Source organism: Anas acuta, chromosome 5, assembly GCF_963932015.1.
Source record: "Anas acuta chromosome 5, bAnaAcu1.1, whole genome shotgun sequence".
NCBI lineage: Eukaryota > Metazoa > Chordata > Aves > Anseriformes > Anatidae > Anas > Anas acuta.
Window position 1 is genome coordinate 29,785,453 of NC_088983.1, and position 23,252 is coordinate 29,808,704.

The 23,252-nt window shown below is 42.9% G+C and overlaps 1 protein-coding gene and 1 long non-coding RNA gene across 4 annotated transcripts; both read left to right on the forward strand.

Moving 5' to 3' along the window:
- The first annotated feature begins 4,682 nt into the window (after positions 1-4,682).
- LOC137857269 (tryptophan 5-hydroxylase 1) lies at positions 4,683-19,024 on the forward strand. Of its 2 annotated transcripts, XM_068683554.1 has the most exons (12): positions 4,683-4,844; positions 5,235-5,348; positions 8,124-8,261; positions 9,205-9,388; positions 10,808-10,908; positions 11,582-11,649; positions 13,149-13,345; positions 13,828-13,963; positions 14,491-14,617; positions 15,719-15,814; positions 16,445-16,578; positions 16,859-19,024. In XM_068683554.1, the coding sequence occupies exons 1-12, from the start codon at positions 4,776-4,778 to the stop codon at positions 17,031-17,033; spliced, it is 1,539 nt and encodes a 512-aa protein (XP_068539655.1). In that variant the 5' UTR covers positions 4,683-4,775; the 3' UTR covers positions 17,034-19,024. The 2 variants fall into 2 exon arrangements, with proteins under 2 accessions (XP_068539655.1, XP_068539656.1); XM_068683555.1 differs by lacking the exon at positions 5,235-5,348 and having other exon boundaries at positions 4,685-4,844.
- Positions 19,025-21,424: 2,400 nt separating this feature from the next.
- Positions 21,425-22,873, forward strand: LOC137857270 (uncharacterized). 2 transcript variants are annotated; one of them, XR_011097043.1, is made up of 3 exons: positions 21,425-21,584; positions 21,925-21,990; positions 22,075-22,873. It is a non-coding gene; the product is annotated as an uncharacterized lncRNA (long non-coding RNA). The 2 variants fall into 2 exon arrangements; XR_011097042.1 differs by having other exon boundaries at positions 21,925-22,873.
- The last annotated feature ends 379 nt before the right edge of the window (positions 22,874-23,252 follow it).

Sequence of the window (23,252 nt, forward strand, 5' to 3'; positions counted from 1 at the left end):
GTACTTTTTCAGAAAATTTGAAAAGCTCTTGCATTTGCAGCTGTTTAACTCCCTGTTAGGTAAATGAGCTAAAACAGCATAATTGTAGGTTATCTCCTCCAAGAGAGGGAAGTCAAAGGATGGGAAAGCGAAGATTAGAAAGTGAATGGAAGTAAATGATGCTGCTTAGGTGTTACAATCAATGGCTTATAAATATTAAAAACAAATAGGAGAAAATGAGTCAGATTTTCAGACAAGTGGGTTTTAGGCATCAGGGCATCCATAAAATGCAAGCAGAATATGAGGAAAATCTGTAAAAGCTGCTCTGGAAAAGAACCTGACCAGTGGTCATCTTCAGGATATGACCTAGGATATCTTCAGGATATGACCTGTCATAACTCTGTCCGTTTGGTATTAGTTCTGGCAAAAGTAAGACATCTTAAATCATTTCACACTATCTTCATCTTCACTCTACTGTGCAACTTCCACAGTGCTTGCCTAAATGCCATGTGATTCTCAGACATAGTTTGTCTGCAGCAGTTAATTAACAGAAAGGCAGAGGGCTGCAGTTAGCATTTGCAGTAGTCTGTTCTGGAGTGGTAATTATGATTAGGGCAGACTTAGTATCAAATCGTATTAAACCTGGTTCGTTCAGGGATGTAACACTTGGTAACTTCTTCAGGAAAAAAAAAAAAAAAAAGGTATAAAGTGGCTACATAGCCTCAAGAAATTGCTGCTGGTTAGGAAGGGAAGGGCTGGGCCAGTGAAGCCCAGAGGATGTCCGAAGAGGTTTCTATTCCAGCAGCGATGTGAAATTTCTGTGCTGGAGATTAGAGCACTTTCTCCTACCAGGCAGGAAGAAGGGGTAATTCACACTGGTGACCTTGATGGGATTGAGAAGACTTTAGGGCTCACTGATTCTCTCCTTCAGTCCTGCAGCGTTCAGGCAGTTAATCTCATCTTTCAGCAGAAGATGAATATCTCTGCAGATCATTCCCCTTCTGCCTTTCCTTGGCTCTTGCCTCATGAGTTGTGGCAAGCTGTGGTTTTGTTGAACAAAATCACCCTCTGGCTCTGTCTCTCTTTTCCCTAGCACTTAGGAACTGGAAAATTTGAGAACTTCTTTACTACATTGTTTCTTTCTTTTCTTTCTTTTTCCTTTTTTTTTTAACCCCCTGCAGACCAGCTTCCTCACAAGGCTGGTGAATACAGGACTTGTGCTGTGTCTGGAAAGATGTAGCAGGTTAATTGAGTCCCTACTTCTTTTACCTGTGCCCCATGGAGAGCAGCCTTTCTCATGATGGGAAGAAAAGAGATGTAGGGCAGAAGGCTTATGTTGGTCTGTTTCACAGACAGGAAAAAAAAATCTCTTTACTGTTTGTCCCTCTACTGAGGTGAAGGTCTGGAGCTGTGACGGTTCTTAATACTTGTCAACCTAAACATTTGCAGTGCAATTACCTACAAATGGGTATGTGCAGCATCAGCATCAGTGTCTGGTTGCAAGCTCTGGTCTTAGAAAAACAAAATGGAATCCCACCAGATCCTGGAGGAGAGAGAAGCCACCCCTAGGTTAGCAGCCTGGCAGCAGGAACAGAGTCACGGCCTCTTTTGAAGCCACTTGATGGTCCTGGAGCTGTGAAGGACCTGGAAATCAAGGGACGTCTCACTTAGAGCTGCATGCTGCTGAGAAAAGGAGGATTCATTTAACAGGAGGAATTATGAGGGGATAATGTAATTGAAAGCCAGCTTGTGTAGCCTTCGTTGTAAGTGTTAGCACAATTGCTTGGTGCCGATGTAACAGGTTTCACAGCAGCCATGCTGGGCAAAACATTGCCTTGCAAAACATGATCAGCTTGACCTACTTTTGAGCAGGGTCAGACCTGTACTTGATCCTCAGATGCCGCTTATCTGTCTGGAGGGCTTTGTCTGTATGAGAGGCTATATGTGAGAAATCTCCTGTGGGCTTTTTTTAAGAAAAAAAAAGTAATCACCATCTCACAAAGAGGCAAGGCAATATGAGGAGAGGGCTGTTTCCCTACAGTGCCTGTGCCCCAGGCTGTCTCTGTCCTTCACAGCTCCTTCCCACTGCGGTGTCCCTTGAGACTTCCGACATCCTGCTGAAAAATTTTGGCCTCTCTCTGCCCCAGTGCTCCCACAGACCAGATCTGTGCCAATGTTTTCTGGGTTGCTCTTTACCTGTGCTGTCTCCTCCCAGGAGCAGCACCTTCGCACATGGCTAACCTCTTTGCGTTGCACTCCACACTCGACTGCTGGTAGCTTTGCTTTGCCATATTGCCCTTCTCTGTGAGGAGGGCCAAAGCTGCTGTTCTTAAATGGCAGATTATGCTGCCAGCTTTTGGGAGAAGGTAAAGTGTCCTGTTGTTTGTGAAAACCCAAAGAAGCAGTTCTGCTTGTAACACAGCGATAGTTTTCTGAAAACTTGCCACCTTAAAACCATGAAGATCCAGCTTTTGGGTGAAACCTTTTAAATAGTTCTACCAAACAACCTGCGTGTTCAGAGGAGCTGGAAACCAACCCTGCATGGAGAGGAGCAGAGCAGGCTCCAGTGAGCACCCAGTGAAGGCAAGCTGTAATCGAGTCAGTTCATGCTCTGTGGTTCTGCCCTTTCAGATGGCAGACATTGGCTGTGGTGAGCAAGCACTAAACCAGTGAATTAAGTTTAATCAGTTCCCCAAGATTCTGAGCACCCACATTATCTCTTCATGTAATTAGTTATTTTCATGTGTTAAATTTCCTCGGCTGTTACTGTACTGCTTTGCATTGTAGGAGCAGCTAGAGACAAAGCTGACCACAGACTCTGCAGAGTTAGGTATGAGGGGAAGGATGGCCAGTGTCCCAGAAAGCTCCTGATCAAATTGGAGATGACAGGATGATGCAGGGATGCTCCTCTCTGTCAGACTGGAGCCTCGGAGGTAGGAACTGCCCTTAAACCTGGCAGAGCTGAAAGCTCAGGTTATATCCCCTCCATGGCTCTTACATGCCCTGAAGCTTGTGTGCTTCTGTTGAGTTCAGCCTTGCCATCTCGTTGTGTCCCCTTGGACTGTCCTGTGCCTTTCCATGTGCTTCGTGTCTTCAGGTACCTACAGGTGGGAACCAACCCACTGCTTCTCCTTCCCTGGGGGGAGAGAGGTTCTCAAGTGTTTGGGCAGCTGCAGGTGGAGGCAGGCACCAAAGCAGGTTTTCAGAAGTGTTTGTATCACTGGCGTTTCTCTGAGCATCTTGACAAGCATGGGCCGTAGGGAAGGACGGCTATGTCCTGTAACACCAGAATAGTCCAAGTGGATACACCAAGGATAAACTGGCCTTTCTTCTGTATCTAGTGAAAGCTCATAGTGTTTGAAGGAGAGGGAAAAGCAGATTTGATTAAAAATAATAAAAATCATTTACAGCTAAAGCCATCAGTTGTCTCTTTAGAATTTTATAAGGGATGAACTCAACGCTTTGACAAAAAAAATAAAGAGAAGGGGAGTTTGAACCTGGCTGCCATCAGGTAGCACTGGAAACCCAGCCTGAGCCCAGGAGATCACCAAATAAAAGATGCTTACCTGCAACCAAAGAGCTTCAGAGAGCTACCTGGTGTGCAAATCCAAAAAAATCGCATGCGGAATGGCATGCTAGTTCTTACTGTGGTGTTTGATGAGCTAGGGAGAACTGACAGATTAGTCATGGTATCGTAAATATCTTATTGTGCCTGTATTTACACGTTGATTATTGATATCAGGCTCTCGTATGTTTAAGATTCTGAGTAAAGATAATATGAATTGTTTGCTTTTTGAGTCAGTGTGTTTGATGGGGAGATCTGTTCTGCCAGAAGGAAGTGAAATGTCTGTTGTAGACCTAAGCCATATAGTGAATAAATAGCGTTTTCTTTATGAAAGGGAAAATTGAAGTATCCGGTCCCAAAATGAATCCCATTTGCAAACTGGAATAAGTTGGCTGTTCCAGTTTTGCTTTGTCTTATACATGTAGACATTCTCTTCCAGTCCAATGTGTGTTTGGAGGGCAGAGCTGCTCACCCTCAGCTCTACTAGGGTTGCTTGAGGGTCGGTGCATGTTGTGCTGGGAGGAGCTGAAGTCCTGCTGCGGTCCCACTAGCCGTGTGGGCCCCTGATGGCCATGTGGGCTCCCAGCAGGGGTTCCTCCAGCTCAGGCACAGGCACTGAAGGTGTCTGTGCAAGTACCACAGTGTCTGATACAGTTTGGTGTCAGCCTCATCAGTGCAATTTGTAGAGTGCTTTACACCGGTGTCAGAGAGCTCTAGCTTCACCCAGGATTTCAGGGTTTTAAGCACTGAAAAGAAACAAACACTGAAGTTGGTTCAGTCAGAGTAAACTAGGGGGAAAACGGTTGTTGCTGACTTTGAACCTTTCTTTGAAAGTCCGGTTTTTAAGTAGTGTAACAGAAGCCCGGGATGTGCTGGCTCAGCCCCGTGCCCCACACAAACCCCCACAGACTGAGGGACCGGGGGCGAGTTTCAGCCTCTGCCGATACCCCCCCTTCCCTTAGCGCTGCGTTTTGGGGAGCTCCCCAGCAGCTGAGCCCGCACCTCTGCCGTCCTCAGGCGGGCTGAGGAGGGCGGAGGGAGGAGAACCCGCACCGCGGGCAGCCTCCAGCCTCCTCAGCCGCTGCCCGCCGCCTTCCTCCCGCCTCCTCCTCCTCTCCTCCCCCGCCCGGGGGGGTTAGGGCCGGCTCTCGCCCCCTCCATAAAGCAGGGCCGATCCCGTCCCATCCCATCCCGTCCCGTCCCGTCGTGTCCCGTCCCGTCCCGCCGGGCCATGCAGGCCTTGCCCCGCCGCGGGGGCTCGCTGGAGGCGGCGCCGTGCCCGCGGGAGGCCGGTGGCCAGGTGAGGGGCTCGGGGGGCCGGGGAAGCCCAAATCTCTAGCGGGAGCTGAGGCAGAGCTGAGGAACTGGTGGGCTGAGGAGAGCGGTAAGGCACTGCAGGTTGCGCTCTGAGCGGGTTCTGAGCGCCGGACAGTGTGGGATAATAAAATCACCAGGTAAGTGCCGATTTGCTGGCTGCAGGCAGTGACACCGGGCGGTTTAACGTGCCGGTAGGCTTTCTTGCAAAAAGCAGCAGGATTTAAGGGAGCGAGGTTACGCGTGAAATTGCCTCGCCGGTCCCCTCAACGCGGCACGGGCTTGAGTCTCTTCGGGAACAGCGGGGCCAGGAGCACCCCTGGCGGGTGGAAACCTGCCTGGTGAGGTGACCTCGAGTCGTGGTCGCTTCCCACAGCGTGTCTTCGTCCTGCCCTGTTCGCACGTGTGGGAAAAGGACAGCGAGAAAGTAACCAGCTGCTCAGGAAGGGAGGCAGGAGGCTGGAAAGTGCCTCTTGACGTTTTTTCTCAGGTACAAATAACAACAATCTGTGTCAAATATGTGCTTAGGAGGTTTTGGGCTTCAGCTTACAGCTCTAAAATGTAATTTCCTTTAAACAAGTATGTTTGGATGATTTTGAACATAGACTATCTGCTAATACAGAGAACTGAAGCACAACATATAAATGCTAAATAGCTATTCCTCAGAGAGTACTTCAGTGTGGAGAGGGGAGAGAAAGGGAAGGTGATTGCTGCGGACTCCAGAAGCTGTCTTTTAACCAGAAGACACTCAGATCGCTATCTGAGTAAAAGCTTTAGAGCGCTTCTCCTGTTGGAGTATTTTCATTAAGATTTAACTCAGGTTGATGACAAGTTAGTTTTAGCAATAATGATTCCTACACACCAAATCCAAAAAGCTTCAATGCGATGCCATAAAGGAAAAGCATCAGATACAATTAGAGCTGAGTTACTGGTGCAGAATAAAATGAAACAGGAGGTGCAGCTGTTGGGGAGGAATTATTTTTGCATTATCATTTTCCCTTGCCCTGTACCAATAAGGTGGTGGTGTTAACACATACCTGTTGCCAGTCTATTTTTGTATTGAAAGATGGAAATTAATGTTAGCTTAGGACTACAGATGCAAACGGTGTGCATTTGGCATTGTAGGCATCTGAATTTCTCATCTGCCAACTTTTTCAAATTCATTGTAGTGGTCATTTTTAGAATTTAATGTAAGAATACACTGCATTTTTTGTGCTTTCTTTGTTGGATCTTAAAATATTACTTTATCAATAATATTGCTCAGTCCTGAATACAAGGTTAGTTGAACAAGCAAAAATACAAGATAAGAACTACAAGATTAGTCTTCAATATGTGTAGTTTTTCCAAGCTGTGCACCTTATAATATTGCCTGCAACTGTACCAAATCTCTTAAGCTGATCTTAAGTCAGTGATCCTGAATGTGGAATAAAGCCAACGTGCTGTGTATAAACCTTATATAAAAAAAACAGTCTGATGGTTTATGCCTTCAAAGACCACCATGTGTTCATAATGGAGACTTTTTTGCTTCTACAGCAGTATCATCCGAGTGGGGTTTGGCTTACTCAAATAGCAATCTCTGCACTTGAGAAGACAACCAATAACTTATATGTGATTGGGGGGCTATTAGTTTTTTCTGCTCAGAGTAGCCCAGCTTGGTGCCTGTTCCTGGCTCTTGTGATGCTGAACAGATGCTTGCTAAAGCGAGCTGTGAAACCTGCAGGCTGCTGGGTCTCAGCACCACATTCAGCAGATCATTTGGTACCTGGACTCAAGCTGTGAGAGATCAGCGGCTTTGCTGGACCAGAAGCAGTGCACTGGACACTGTTGCCTGAGCTCATTTTATAGTAACAACTTGTTAGGGGTAAGGACCTCATCAGAAACCCAGTGAAGGTAGCAATAATACATTAGCATCACGAGACCTCTTCCAAGGGATACCACTTCTGCACCCCAAAGAGCTTGCAGCCAATAACTTCCTTAAGACCTTCCATAGAGCAGACTCAAATGTTTACCTTGTTGTAAATCCCTCCATTTAAAATGAAACTAATTTAGTTGTTTTGTTAGGCAGGTTACCTTCTTAATCTGAAAGATAAATGGGAATGTTTTCTGTAAAAGATATGTAAAATCTGTGTTTTTTGTTTGAACAAATCTATAGTAGGTAGATACCATTTTAAACAAGTTAAAGTTGGAGATAACGTAGAAGGGTATCAACGGAACTGCGTCATTTTGTCTGTGTTTTTATTGTTGCCTTTTCCGTTCCCAGGTGAGTCGGCACCAGATAACCAGGTCTTAAATACTGTGTCAAATCAAGAAATTATTCCAAGTAGCAATAATATGCCTTTGTTTTTCCTCCTTCCTCTTTCACTGGCTCCTTCAGAAACCTTTTTTTGTTTATTTTTGCAAGGTTTGAACACATACGTCTTATGTGTTATGTGTGTCTCATATAACACACATAAATCATATAACACAGCCTATGCTTCTAACCCTTGTTTGTTTGTTTTATTTTGCATTTTCCACATTCTTAATTGTTCCCATATTATTTATGTTTATGGCCTGGCTACATATAACTAAGAATCACTAGTAGTCTACAAAACTACATGGTCCTACAATATAGAACTATGTCTGAGAATTTTCAGTGTGAGTTGGGTGTTCATTGTAAGGATTTGGCATTTGAATTAGGGGAACTGACTAACAGAATAGCTCTGTTACATTTGGCTGGAGTGGGACTGTGTTTGTAGTCAACAGATTCTGTTCAGCACAACATTTCAACTCTTTAGGTTTTGACTCCTTTCTCTATAAAAGTAATGCTTTATGGTTGTTTAGTGAAAGAAAGTCAATGATTTTTCAGCTCTAATTTATAAAAGTATGATCTGTCTTTTCCTACCAGTGGATTTTTTTCAACTTACTATTTCTGCTGACACCTTATAGCCTGCCTTTTTTTCCCTAAAAATACCAACACCTGTTATAAACAATACGTTGAAAACATTTTTTTGCATGCTAGAGAACTACTAAAAACTTTTATAAAATCTTTCAACTGAAAGAAACAAAAACAAAAACAAAAACAACACACCAAAACGCCTTCTGAATTTCATCTTCAGCCCACAGATTCTGTGTGAACCTGACTTTATGCCTGTCGGTATAGAGTGACTTAATTGGCACCTTTCTTTTTGTGGTTGATCAAAGTTCAATATTACTCCAAGACAAACTGAACTATCAAACTTCATACTCTTTGCACTACTAACCATTCAAAAAATTTATTTGCATTTAGTTAACTAAGTCAAATTACACAATGATCGAAGATAATAAAGAAAATAAGGACCATGCATCTGAAAGAGGAAGAACGGCCATCGTTTTTTCCCTGAAGAATGAAGTTGGAGGACTTGTGAAAGCCCTGAAACTTTTCCAGGTGTGTAATAATTTCATGTCTATAGCAGCTCTGAATTTTAAATGTAGTTTTGGAACACACTGGAATTAATCACACCCATTTATTAAGGGTGTGATTCCTAACATGACTCCCACTTAGCACCCAGAATTATTCATGAAGGTAAATTTATGCCTCAGAAATTAGATGCTGGTTTAAAGTCTTCACAAACTTTCCTGCACCTACTAAAGATTGGGAGAGATTCTTCTTTTTACTCCACGAAGGGATTGTTATTGTTTCTAAAGCATTTAAGAAGCAGACCTGAAGCACCTGCTGATGGTGGGTAGACACTTGGGTGTTGACCTGATGCCTTCAGTGCTATTGTTACCCTGCCAGGCTGGACTGAGGGTGACAGAGGTACTCCTCTGATTGCTGGGTGGGTATCCCGGAGGGAACATGGCAGTGTCACTGTGCTCTGTCATCTGGCACTGCTTGTCTAGGCTAGGAGTTACTGTATGCTCCTTATATAAGACATATGATTAATAAATAAATAAATAAAAAGTGAGGCTTATGCCTGGAAAACTAGTGTTTTTAAATCCCTTGCTTGTGAGATAATTATATGGAGACTTGACAGGCATCTTTATGAACTTCCCCAGACCAAGTTGCTAATCAGCTCCTTATGGGAGAGATGAAAGAAAAAGGTCAAGGAATTTAAACCTCCTTATTGTGTCTCTTTCTGCTTCCTCAGTGTAAAAGAAACCAAAAGAACACAGATTCATTCATTTTCTTCTCAATGGGAAGCTTTTAAAAATCAAACTATTTCCTTGCCCACCAATAAACAAACAGAAGATCCAGATAACTAAAATAAACTCTCATAGCTAGTAAATATTCTGTGGCAACAAAATATTTTTTTTGGAATAATGACCTTTTTTTTTAGTCAATCAGTTTTAGTCAATCTGTTTGAAAACATTGCTTCCTTACAAAACAGGAGAAGCATGTAAATCTGGTGCACATCGAGTCACGAAAATCCAAGAGACGAAATTCCGAGTTTGAGATCTTTGTTGACTGTGACAGTAACAGGGAACAACTGAATGAGATCTTCCAGCTGCTCAACTCCCATGTCAACATTGTCTCTATGAACCCAACAGAACATTTCAATGTGCCGGAAGATGGTAAGCATGAAGGGCAGCTCTGGTAAAAATGCTCAAAGAAAGACATTATCGCACTTCTCAGCGTGTTGAAGTTTGCTTAAGATGTTCACAGCTGCATTCATGTAGTGTTTTCCATGGGTAGCTATCGAGTTTGTGCTTCTGTGCTGTCTGTGAATGTAGAGAGGTTGATGTGAATGGGGGCTGCATTGGCTGTTGTCCCCTAGAAATACTGGCTGCTTGTTTTTCTGTGCTCCCATCCCTCCTCAGCACATCACAACCACTGCAAGTGGGAGTCCCTGCACCAGCAGAGACCAATGCAAAGGCAAAGCCTGAATGCAGAGCTGGGCTATGGCCCGTGCACCACGGTGACAGAGCTGTCATACTGACAGGCACCAGTTCAGTTCAGGTTCTGGAGAGAGTGGGAGATGTTTTTTGCAATTTCCTCATGTAGCTCCTGACTTAAAAACTTTTTTTTAACCACTTTTCATCATAAATGTTTACTTATATTGGTGTGAAAGAAAAGGTGTCTTTCGCTTTTGGGATGCTTCACATCCTGTTTACCTTTGCTCCTAGTTCAAGAGATGCTCAAAATTCAGGGCAGCACAAAGTCAGTCCCATGTATTTCTCAGTCACTGCACTTGGCGCAGTCTGGTAGGTGAGGGGCGTGAGATATGGTGTCTTCTGGATAAAAATTGCTTATTCTAGCCCTAATTAGGAGAAATCTCAATCTAAATACTTCCCCTGTTATTTTTAAGAAAACTAAAGAGTATAGGGAGAGAAAGAAGTCCTTTGGTTGTTGTAGTAAGTTAACAGCTCTGGCAAGAGCTTCATAAAAGTTCTTAAGCTTTAAAAAAAAAAAAAAGAAGCCGGCGATAAAACTAATTTTGCATCTCTAAGGCTGCAGGGCTAAAATCGCCTCCTTCTCTTCCTACTCCCCAGCAAACCCCTCAGCAAAGCCTGAATTTTCTGGGACGTGTAAGCACAGAGCACTGTCTCTTGCCCAGGGTCAGTAAAACAGGATGGGAGGACTCCAACCTACTCCTGCTCTGCCCAAGGACCACAAGCAAATGGATTCTTGGCTCCTTTGCCTGCTTTGTGCCCTAGAAGACTGGCGTAGCACTGCACACAAGGAGGCCTTGCTGAGCAGGAGCCTCTAGATGCTACTCCAACATTAACAGAAGTAGCAACCCCGTGTTAACTATTTCCTCCCTTGGAAGATTTGGAGTCTGCTGTGCTCTGTGGGCAGAGTGGCAGTGACGGAGGAGGAAGTGTGAGCTGTAGGCTGGTGCCAGATAGGCAGTGGACTCTCTTGTCCTATTCATGACCCTTTTAATTTATAGATTTTGCTTGTAACCACCATAGCCATACTTGAAAGTAGCATTTCCTCCCTCAGCACGCTCGCCGTTATTAATAACTTTGTGGATTCCATGCGTTCCCTAGACATGGAGAATGTTCCCTGGTTTCCAAAGAAGATCTCAGATTTGGATAAGTGTGCAAACCGAGTGCTGATGTATGGGTCCGATCTGGATGCTGACCATCCAGTAAGTATCTTCCTCTCCCTGTGCCCAGTCCTTAGTGGAAAGTACCGTGTGGAATTTGCTTTTAAAAAACGCAGCTTTTCCTCCTCCCTTTACTTCCCCTCAGCAGTGCCTCTGTGGGTCTGAACACCTCGTGGGGGTTTCGCTTCTTTTCCTAGGGCAGGCAAGGTTGTCACTGGGTTTAGCTCCCATGCCTTTCTGCGAGGCTTACTCATGTGAGGACTTTGGGTCTGGGCCCTGAGTGGTTGCATAAAAATACTACTACAAAAAAAGATGTCACTAGACAGGCTTCGTTCCTCCTCTTTCTTTCTTCCTTACTAGAAGTGGAAAAACAAAATAGTACTTGCACTGTACAAATGGCCAATTTATTCTGTAATTTAGAATAATCACACAAGTAATCAATTTTGTGTAAATAGTGATATGACTAAAAGCAATCTTTGTCTATTGAATATATATTGTGCATGCATAAAACCTCTAATCTTTGCTTTGAATTGGTGTATTCACTTATTTTACAGTAAAACAAAAAGTTTCAGATGGCAGTTCCTGTCCTGTCCCCTCATTCTTACACAGCATACTTTTTATATTTCCCATTGAAGAAATGTCAGATGTCTTGTTTTAAATGTATTTCTTTGGTACTGCTTGAAAGCTCATTTAAGTTTTCTTTTTCTTCCCTCAGGGTTTCAAAGACAATGTCTATCGCAAGAGACGAAAGTATTTTGCAGACCTGGCTATGAACTACAAACAGTAAGCTCAATTTGTTCCAGAATAAGCTTCCCAAATGCTTTGAAATAATAGCAGAGTGGACTAGCAGGAGCTCACATCCTTGGGCTCTGATCTCCCTGGGATAGACTTGGCTCAGGAATCAGGGCTGGAGGGGTGAAATGAAGGCAGATTAAAAGGTAGATCTAGGCCATCTTACAGCTTCCTGGGTCTCTGATCAGTCTGAGGATCAGCTCATGGCTGTGCAGCCGTTGTGGCATCTGTGGCAGCACTGAACTTGGATGGGCAGCAGCGGCAGCGTGGGCTTCTTGCAGTGTGGTTCATTCAGGCCCTAGGTTTGCTCCCTGCTTCTCTGGAAGTGGGTGTAGCAAGAAAAGGGGGTGGGCAATGCGTTGCACAGCTGCCTCTGCCAGCACATACATACTACACCAGGGCATTTGGGTCTCCTTTGTGATGAAGAGGGAGGGAAGACAGAAGTTAGTATAGAACCCATTGACCACTAAGTATAAACTCTCTAGGCAAATGTTAATACTTGAGTTTTATTTCCTGGTTTAAAGTAGCGCATGTGATGCGCAGATAAGAAGTCTTCTGCGAAATGACATTCAAAGAGCTTCTTTCTTTAGAGATGCTGCCTCGGGGAGGGAGCTCTTAAAGCTGCAAGCCCAGTGCTATAATTTTTTTCTGAACATGATTTTCTTGTTGCTGTTGCATGTGTGAATTTAGATGGCAAGTTCCTCAACCGGGAATGACCCAGAAACACAGGGTGTCTAGAGCTCTGCTGCACTGTTCATTAATGCAGCTGGCCACCGGCACACAGGCAGTTACTGTTGGTGTGTTGTCAAGTTTCCCTTCGGAAAGCACCTGCCATGCTGGTTACCTAGCTGGCAGCAGAAGCAATGTATTGACACTCAAGTTGCTTTCAGCAGGCTTTAGATCACAGCTTTGACATAATCTACTTTAATCAAGATCCTAAGGGCTAATTAGGATAGATGGTCTACAATTACTGTGTTCAGACAGACATTTGTCTCCTCTGCATAGAAGCATGATTTTTACCTAACATATATTTAGCTACGTTCACTCTTTGTGTTGCTAATTTAGGGAATTATCTTTTCCTAAAACAAATAAAGATGATGGAAAGGAATTGTATACAGATAGGGGAAATACTACAGGGAAAAGGATGCATTCTCAGCTCCTGACACTAAAGGTTTTGCCGTTATTTTAAATGTTACTTCTGGTGTTAAAACACCTAAGAAACTGTTCACAAGACCAAAGCTTTCAGACCCCAGTGAGGTCAATGTAAAGATTCCTATCAGTTGATTTAGGTGGAAAAGAGAGCAAGCCCCTTAGCCTGAAAGCTCTCCAGGGTGTAGACCAGATACCACTGTGTATTTTGCAGTGTAGTGAACTCTTAAACCTGACCAAGTGTCACAGCCATATGAATGTTAAATAATTATAGTAAGGAAATGAATCATCCTTATAAGCCTTTTATCAAGGCGTGTCCTTTTGTCCTCTTCTCCTTTTAGTGGTGACCCAATTCCCAAGATTGAATTCACAGAGGAGGAGATCAAGACCTGGGGGACTGTATACCGAGAGCTTAACAAGCTTTACCCAACTCATGCCTGCAGAGAGTACCTTAAAAACTTGCCCTTGCTCACCAAATACTGTGGGTACAGGGAGGACAATATTCCCCAGCTGGAAGATGTGTCCCGCTTCCTGAAAGGTAATGTATTAATCTTCTTAAACAAAAAAGGAATTAAAGTCCATTGCAAATCACACTGCTATTATATGGGCACCAAAAATGATCCTTGGTGACCTAGTTTCGGCTGGGAAACCAAAAAGCGAAACATTTGCTTGATTTAATTATGGTCTTCCTACCAACTGGATTTTAATGCATCGTGTCCTGGATATACAAAAACCAGTGATGTCTGGGAGCAAATGCTAACTATAAAGAAACTCAGGATTGGTTAAAGCAATACCTAATTGTATTGTGTAGGCTGTAGGCATAAAATCCAATACAGGGATAGGGACGTTTTCATTACACGCTCACCATTCTTGAGTTTAGGACTAAGTTTCTAGTCAGGCCTAATTTTCCCACATGCTCTTGAGCCTAAGTAGCACAGTGGCATCTACCCCAGTTACAGAAGGGATGAGAATATTACAAAGTTCTACATTAAACTAATATACAATTCTGTTCCTTTTTAGAGCGCACAGGTTTCACCATCCGTCCTGTTGCTGGGTATCTGTCACCCAGGGACTTCTTGGCGGGATTAGCATTCAGAGTCTTTCACTGCACTCAGTATGTCAGACACAGCTCAGACCCTCTCTACACACCAGAGCCGTGAGTCATTTCATCTTGGGGTACAATGAGACGTACATTTTTGAATTTTGCTGCATGAAGCCGAGCTACTGAAAAGCTGTTCAAGAATGCCAGCAAGAAAACTTATTTTTGAAGGTGCCAAAGACTCGGTCTTTGTGCTGAATGTAATGATGTTTTGGCATGCTCAAGTGCCACCTTCAGAAGTACGGGATTTTCAAAAGTACATCACGTTATTGGAGAACTCCTAGTGGTGTCATTGTGGGCAAAGTTAGTTTAACATTCAACTGCCTTATAAATGTGCAGCTTGGATCATAATTTTAGTCAAACTCAGATTTTTAAATGAGGATATGTACTCGTGTAGGGCTGGTATGACCTGCTTAGTTGCTTTCAGCTGAACTTGATTTGATACTTCCGTCTTTTGATTTGATACTTCTCTGTCTTTTGGTTATTAAAGTTTCACATGAGACGCTGTATCTGTTTAGTGGTGTTGCTTTTTCACGCTACAATAAAGAAAGATGATGAGGTTTCTTGTTTTTTCTCCTTTCCAGTGATACCTGCCATGAGCTCCTAGGCCACGTCCCTCTTTTGGCTGAACCCAGTTTTGCTCAGTTCTCACAAGAAATTGGTCTTGCATCACTTGGGGCATCAGATGAGGCTGTCCAAAAACTGGCAACAGTGAGTGTTTCAGTGCCCAGTGATCCTCTTTAAAGCTTAGTGCTTTACTCAGCTGATTCCACTCTATCTAATTAATTTGGAGAGTCATGTCAACATTAGCCATGCCAGCTGCTAGACCTGTTTCACAGGTTCTCAGTTTTTAGAGCATATAGCAAGTTTCCATGCTAGGAAAAAATAAATAAATAAAGGAAGATGTGGGTGGTATTTTTCTTCGCTTGGCTATCAGATAAGGATGCAATTTCTGGGGGTAGCTCAATTCTTCCAGCTTGAAATTTGATAATCTGATTCATCTGATAAATATCTTTTTTATTTCCAGGAACATGGTTCAATGATTTTAAATGTAATCTGTTTCTTTACTGTGTCAAATGAATTGAAACAGTAAGATCTTTTCATTAACTGTGTTGAGCACTAGCATTAGATGTTTTTAGCCAATACATTCAGATAATGTAAATTAATCTTACTTCCAGATAACAGTTTCTAGATGCTTTGGCCAAAATATTACAAGATGAACATTTTACATAAAAAAAAATAATTGATGCAACTTTTGAAAATGGTTGCTCCTCCCCCCCCCCCCCCCCACCCAGTTGTAGCTAGTGGTAAAATTTTTGCTATCTTCAGTGGGAGCAGAATTAAACCATCTAAGAAAAAAACATTCCTTGCTATATACCTGCAGGAATCATGAAATCCAGCAAACTAAATGTTATTTTTTTAGAACAATAAGCAAATGAGGAACGAACTGTAATGGGCTGTTGTTCACCAAGGTCCTCTCTGTCCAGTGGTTCTTTTAAGCTGAACCTGTCATGTCATGACAATATTTCTCAAAAAATATTTAAATTTCCATGATCCTACAGGGATTAACAACTTCCAGCCTATCTGGGTGAACTATATTATCAGACTTTCTTATTAGAAATGTGCAGTCCTGTGGTTCTTAACCCTTCCATTCAGGTTCCTTCCCCTTTCTATATCTGAGAGTGATAACCAAATGATGACTATATGCCATTTGAAACTGTTTGACACCACCTGCAAATAGAAATGCCCCATCTAGCTCACCACAGCATCTTTACAGAAGGCTGAATTATTTTCCTCCCTTTTCCATTTCAGTGCTACTTCTTCACTGTAGAGTTTGGCTTGTGCAAGCAAGAGGGACAGCTAAGAGTTTATGGGGCTGGCTTGCTCTCTTCAATTAGTGAGCTCCAGGTAAGAATATCCACTGCTTATTTCCCTCTTTTATTTGCACCTACCTGATTATTATTGTCACTGTTCTGCCATTTTTTATGAGGTATGATTATTATTGTCACTCTTCTGCCATTTTTATGAGGTATAATTCTAAAAATACTTTAAAAAACAAAACAAAACACAGCCAACTACTCAGTATCTACTGTAGGGATGAATTTTAGGTGAATTCAGTGTGGCATTAATTACAGGGCAGTGTCCTTTTGGGTGCATGCTGAGCAGCTCCCATGTTGTTCTCAGAAAGCATCGTATGACTGGTATTTCTTAACTTTAGGCTCCAAGTAACCTATTTTGAGAATAAGACTCTGCTGGTTTAAACAGATTCTGAAAATAATGCTCTTGTTTACAAAGTCTTGTGTTTGAAGAACCCCATTTTTGATCCTTATTGGTGGAAAATGACCCTTCAGAGCTATTCAGTTCTTTAAGCTTAAACCACTGTTCAGCTGCAGAGATGTTTTAAGAAGCAACGCACTAAATATGGTCTCACGTTATCTTTTTTTTTTTTTTTATTCTCTTTTTGCTTCTTGTCTTCTTCCTTATGGATTCTTTTGGTGGTGATGTTCCTCTGACATGATAACACATTACGTTACCCAGCACTCGCTCTCTGGCAGTGCCAAAGTCAAGCCTTTTGATCCAAAGGTCACCTGCAAGCAAGAATGTCTCATTACAACTTTCCAGGAGGTTTACTTTGTTTCTGAAAGTTTTGAAGAAGCAAAAGAAAAGATGAGGTACGGTTTTTCTTCACTGTTTTGTAGAAGCAGGTTTGACTTCATGCATCTCTCAGCAGCAGCATCAAATCTTTTCATTCTTAGCACAGTTTTATATTTACCTTTCCTGGGGCTAGAAAGCTGAATTCAATATTTGTTTGGTCTCTCATGTACTGGATGGAAGAGATGATGAACTATGTAGTAATTATAATTATCATAAAAGTGGTTATTGATACTGATTGCACACAGAGGATGCATTTGTCTTTTGTTTAAACTCCCTCTCTTTTTTTTACTTGCATAGAGAGTTTGCAAAAACCATCAAGCGCCCATTTGGCGTGAAGTACAATCCATATACTCAGAGTGTGCAGATCCTGAAAGACACCAAGAGCATTGCCAGCGTGGTGAATGAGCTACGTCATGAGCTAGACATTGTCAGCGATGCCCTCAGCAAGATGGGCAAACAACTGGAAGTTTAACATTCCCATCATCAGTGTGGTGTGCTCAGCAACTCTTTTCTTCTCCCCACTGATTTCTTTCTAGGCATGTAACGTGCTGTATGCAGAACTTTCCTTTACAAATGGAAGAGTGAATGGCCCATAAGGATAATTGCTTTATTTGTTTCTCTGTTTAAAGTCGCTTACAGAATGTATTTCCTCTACCTTTATCCTCCCTGGATTAAAAACTCCTAGTGTTCCTTTTCAGAAGCTAGCAGAGGACTAGAGAAATCACCAGACTGGACCACAGCTGTGGTCTGTGGATCAGGGCTGGGAGCAGATACTTCAGAGGGTGACTTATGAGGCAATCAGAATAATTTGGTACAGGGAAATGTCTGTCTGACTCTAGTAGTCTATGCTGCTAATTTTACAGTGGTGTAGATTTTATAGCATAGAAGTTATAGTCATCAGTGCTTCTATGCCTGTGCTATTAAGCTTAAAACTTGACTGATTACGATCCAGGCATCAGGACACAAATAGCCGGAAGCTCATCATGATAAAACGGAGAGGTCAAATCTCCTTTTCAAAGAGATCATTTGTTCCCCTAAAGAATTGCAACTGTACTTATTAGCATCTTTCTAGTAGAAGGCAGAGATACAGAGCTGTTGCATGAAATCCTAATTCTGCTTATTTCAAGAGATTTACTGTCAACTCAGAGTCAGGATTTTTGTTTCTGTCCCTGGTATTGCACCTGAGGGAAGACACTAAGGAAATATCATTTGCCTTTTTCCTCACTGAATAAATTTAGCCATTTTATTATATTTATAGCAATTATAGCAAGCCATCAGGTAGTGACTTATCACAAAGCCTAAAACCATTTCCAAATTACAATTCGATATTCAAAATGGCTTCACAGGACTAAGTGAAGCCCAGGTCTAAAATGGCTCTCATTTTAAAGTTCTTAGTTATGGCCAAAGTTCATGGCTTTTTATAAGGATAAACATCCTATTGACAACTTAGTCACGTCATTGACCTTGCAAGATGCACAAATATGGATTTAGTTTCTTCTTTGCTAGACCTGAACACCTGTATTCACCATCAAGCAAATGATAACTGAAAGATCGAAACATTTGATAGGAATCAGTGTCCCACAGTAGTTTCAAGCATCCTTGTGTAGCTTTACAGAGCTGCACTGCCTGCTGTTTCTACCACCCTGTCTATGAAATGAATATATCTGTACAGGGAATGACACATTTGAATGGAAGATCTGTGATGTGTAGGGTGTATTTTATATCATGCTAGGCACTGATTCTTCATATGTAGATCTATAGAAAAGCCACAGTTTGCAACTGTGGATGTCACTGGGAAAATCGACTGAAATTGCAAATGCACCGGAGATGTTGGTCCAAGTCTTTTGGGAATTGGAAAGGACTTTTGAGAACCTTTGTGATTGATAATGACTTTGTTTCATATGCCTTCTGGTAGGCTGCTTCTGCTCCATAAGCAATCACCGGCCCTATCTTTCCAAACACATTCACTGTTTATCTAGACTTGATTTAATTTTCCTGTGACTTAATACACTATTATTTTTTTTTTAAATAATATTTTGGACATGTAGAATTGTGGTCTACAACATTTACAGTTTATGTCACACTTTCAAATAGAGTTTAGACGCTTCCTCTTCCTGAAGAAGAACCAGTCTTTGAGCAATGAGGGAGGATGCGCTGTCTGCTTCTGTGATAACAGTTAATACTCAGCTGCACTTACAGAAATGATGGGATTATTATGTTGTTGAAATATAGATCTGTGTTACTACAAGACTTTGCCTGAATTATGTATTCATTGAGTAGGAAACCTTACACCTCCTAAATTAGTACCTAATTTCAACTACTTTGGAAAAAAAACAGCAATTGTGTCTTTATTTGCACCCGTGTAACAAAAGTGTAAGTACTGCTAAAAGTAATAGAGAGAGGACGCGTTTTCACAGTGTTAACATGTATGTTTGGCTTCACACACCCAACCTTTCTGCCTATGTGTAGAGCAGTGACAATTTTAGTATTTTTAACTACTGTGGAGGCTTTAACTGTCATTGAAATAACTAGCGACGCCCTGTTGGTGATCAGTAGGAGCAAATAAACCTTTACTTCAGCACTGTAGCACTCCCTTCTGACTAAAGTTTTGTGTGTTTACGCTGTTATTCGCCTTTTCTGCCCCCGTGCGTTCATTCCGTGGGGAATGGTGTGTGTGTTTGTGAGAGGTGACTGGGGCGGCGGGCGGCTCCCCCTCTGAGGCAGCGCGCGTGAGGCGCGACCGTTACCCAACGGCCGTTACCCAACGGCCGCCTGAGGGGGGAATCGCTCCGGGGCGGCTCGGGCTGAGGCGGGGCCCCGACGGAGCCCGTCCCCGCTCCGCCTCTTGCTCCCCGGCGGCTGTGGGACGGGACGGGACGGGACGGGATGGACGTGGTGCTGCTCGCCTGGGTAGGTGGGGGCCGGGGACGGTGTGGTCGGGGGGAGCTGGGTCCCGGCCCGCCCAGCCTCGGGAGTGGGGTTCCCGCTGCTTCGTGTTTTGCTCCGCTACTGTGGGACTGGTAAAGGTGGGTAGCCTCGTCCCCACGGCCGCCGCGTGTGGCTTCTTGCTGCTCCTCACGGCGTACGGGTTCCTCGCAAATTGTGAACTAAAACCAGAGCTTGCGAGCAGCCTCCTGAGAAGGACGGTGGGTCTGGCGTGTGGTATCGCTCCGAAACTGACTGCCAGACAGCGACCGCATCAGCCTCTCGAGCCCAGATCCCAAAATCTCACCCACCTGTTAACCGTCCAGCCTGATGCTTTTGCCTCAAGTGCCTAATGCTTCTGCAGGTACCAGGTGTTTAGTGCTGAAGGTGCCCTTTGGGAATGCACCAGGGGAGAGCAGGGGAGGTGGGTTAACCCCCAGCTGGGCTGGAGGTTGCTGAGAGCCCGCCCTTGTGAACAGGGGTTGGGGTCACGCTGTTGGGCTCTGGTCATCAAATAGAGCTAGACGTGGCTAAGGCATCCTCCGACGTGTTACCACGTTGTCAGCAGTGGCTTTGTGGGATTAGCTTAGCAGCTGTTGTTTTGTTTTTATAAACGCGTGGTCTATTTGCGTTTTGCCCACTTTAAGTTAAAAGAGTTTGTTCTGCGTTCCTCACTTAGGTTCCAGAATAAGGTAGCATGTCTTTCTCATCTTATTTTGGGGGCATACTGCTGGAAAGCATTGGCACAAATGGTGTCTTGGTGATGAGTGGGAACCATTTGAACTAAAATTAAACAGGTGGAGATCATCTTTGATAATGAGGCTTTCTGCCTTAGCAGAAAGCTATTAGCCTACAGTTAGTCTTACTGTGATATATTCCAGCATGTTTCTTACAACAGTGGGGTTATAGTGGCAACCTGAGTGGCAGCAGATCTAGGACAATCATTGTTGGTAATTCTGGGGGCCTTATGAGACAGCTGCAGGATTGAAGATCCTCTTTTGGGGGATTTTCAGGAGCAAATACTGGCAGGTTAACCCGTGACGTGTTCCTGATGAGCTTGTTGGCTCACAGGAGTAGGGCTGAGTGAATCTCTTTTTGTTATTTTTTTTTTTTTTAATTTGTCTTTTTATTTATTTATTTGTGTGTGTATTTGAAGGGTGCAAACAGCTATGGACAACTTGGTCTTGGTCATAAAGAGGATGTGCTGGTACCTCAGTCAACGAAAGATGTTTCCTGCAAATGTTGAGCGTTACTGGAGGAGGGGGACATTCTGCAGTTATCATTGGTAAAAACATTGCACTTGCAAGGAATGTATGACAGACTGAAAAAAAAAAGTGTTTCCCTGTTGATTTGGTGCTACCACCCATCTTTTGCTTTTATTTCTGAGCTTAGTTGCAAAGCGATTTTCTCCAGTGCTTGTTAATAGTTTGGGAGGATTTCCTCTGTTTTATTTATCTGTGGTTATTTAATGGATTTGTGAGGACAATTTTTTTTTTTAACCTGTTTTATATAACAGCTTTTCATACAAAACTGTCGATTTTCCTGTATTGAGGATGAGGGGGGAAGGAGTCAAGTAGGAAGTTATTCAGTCTTGAGAAGTGCTAGTGTAAGGAGTGGAAAATAGTGTCTGGTCTTTGAAGGGTTCTGCTGTGGGCTAATGATGGGAAAGAAGGGATACAGAGAGGTATGAATGGTATGAAACAGTTCTGATAACAGGTTCCTGTTTTACTATATGGATTATCTCCCTTGACTCTATACAACTGTTTATTCAAAGATGCTTCTTATGCATCAGAAATAGTTCTTTCCCTTTTTGTGTGATTGCAGTGCCTAAAATGACACAGTCAGCTGTCCTTGTCTGTCACGGGATCTCATGGTGTATAGATTTCTCTTTTTAATCTGTCAAGTGGATGTGATTTTATTTTTTTATTTTTATTATTCCAGGTGCTAGAGAGCTCTTTGTGCATGGCCATAACAAAGAAGGGCAGCTGGGACTGAATCACACAGAAGATGTACTGCGTTTCACTTCTGTGCACTGCCCTGTCTGGCTTTCATGTAAAAGAAGTTGCCTGTGGTTGGGATATTGCAATCATATTAGTAGGTAAGTCCGCCTCTGTAGGAGCTGGGGAAAAATAGTGATGTAGAGAACACACTGGAAGTTCCACATTGCTATTGCCTGTGCAGTGCATGACACTCACAAGTTTTAAGCTACTTGCATTGCAAACTAAGTTAGTCTGTGTTTCTTGTATCACCTTGAACTTCAGACTTTTACTGAATGTGATATGTAAAACCAGAAGCCTGTGTCCTCAGGGGCTTCGGAAGAGGAGATGCTAGGTCTTTTTTGAGTTGTTTCACTGTGATACTTTTGCCTGTTGGAACGTTATGGTGCTTTGCTTTTGCTGACTTATACACTGATCAGACTCTAACACTTTATTTTGCAGGAATTAGCCTAGTTCTGTCCTGTGGGTCTAATGCTTTTGGACAATTAGGAGTTCCTCAAATTTCAGGTCCATGCTTGACTCCATAAAAGATTGAGGTAAAGATCTAAAAGGAATTGTGCTTTATTGGTCTGAATGTTGTGTTTCTTACAGCAAGTAAAGGCATGGTGACCTCAGTGGGCTTTAAGCCAGGCCCTTCAACTGCTTTTGAAGGAGTCTATCTGATGAAATAAATTTACAAAGTAAAGGACCAAAGATGGTAATTGACTCAGAAATGAGAAACTAAGGTTGCCTTCCTTCTTGTATGAAGAAGTTGCCCACTTGTTATGGAAAACTGTCTGTTTCACTTGTGATTAGAACAATTCATTAATGCATTTGGATGACATCTGCAGAATGAGTCTGATGCTCAGGTGATGTGAAGTGATATTAAAGCTAATGAAACCATCTGACTTTACTTCAGCTGAAGTTTTGCCTCAAGTTTGTAAGAGTTCAGGTATGTTTTGCTACCTGGAGTTTACTCATACCTTTGCATACCTTGTTCAAGGCTTGTGCTTAGTTGTTTGATTGATGCCTTGCAAAACAAAATAGATTAGCAGTAATCTGCTCTGGAAAAATAAACTGTGTGATAGAGTTCAACAAAATTAGTGATGTCAATTCTTCTGATACGTTGCTCTTTTGCTTCTTATGCACTTCCGCTTTTTGAGTATGTGCTACTTTTCAGGTGCATTTATGACTCCAAATTTCTTTCCCACAGTGAGGACCGTAGTATTATTTCCTGGTCTTAAAAACCTTTAGATAACTGCAAGCTTGGTCATTCCCAAAATAATATCAGTATGGGAAAGTATGTAGCTGCAGGAAAATCAAACTGAGAGTATATACTTTAGTTATGTACTTTGAGACTAAGATTATTTTTACTTCTGCATGTAAAGGAAATAAAAAGTAAATTGACTCACATCTTGTTTAATCTCCAGTATTTATCAAACAATATCAGCTTCAAAGGAAATAGAGGAGGAATGGAAACAGATATCTGCTCGATGTCACAGGCAACCACCCTCCCTACCGGCCCTGCCTCCCCAGGTGCCCATACACAACAGGTTTGAGGCCCTGGAGCTTGAGACCAGTGGGTGAGAATGAACAGTCTACCCAGGAGGATGCCTAGGGCAAGGAAGTTGACTCCACGCCTCAGGACTGCCTCTGCTAAGAAAGAAAGAAAGGTGATTGTTGTAGGTGACTTCCTTCTCGGGGGGACAGAGGGCCCTATTTGTTGGCCTGACCCTACCCGTAGGGAAGTCTGCTGCCTCCCTGGGGCCAGGGTCAGGGACATTGCCAGA

Coding starts and splice junctions, on each gene's coding strand:
- LOC137857269 (XM_068683554.1), top strand. CDS start 4,776: ATGCAGGCCTTGCCCCGCCGCGGGGGCTCGCTGGAGGCGGCGCCGTGC. Junction 5,349..8,123: donor CTCTTGACGTTTTTTCTCAG/GTACAAATAACA, acceptor ATTTGCATTTAG/TTAACTAAGTCAAATTACAC. Junction 16,579..16,858: donor GAAGCAAAAGAAAAGATGAG/GTACGGTTTTTC, acceptor TTACTTGCATAG/AGAGTTTGCAAAAACCATCA.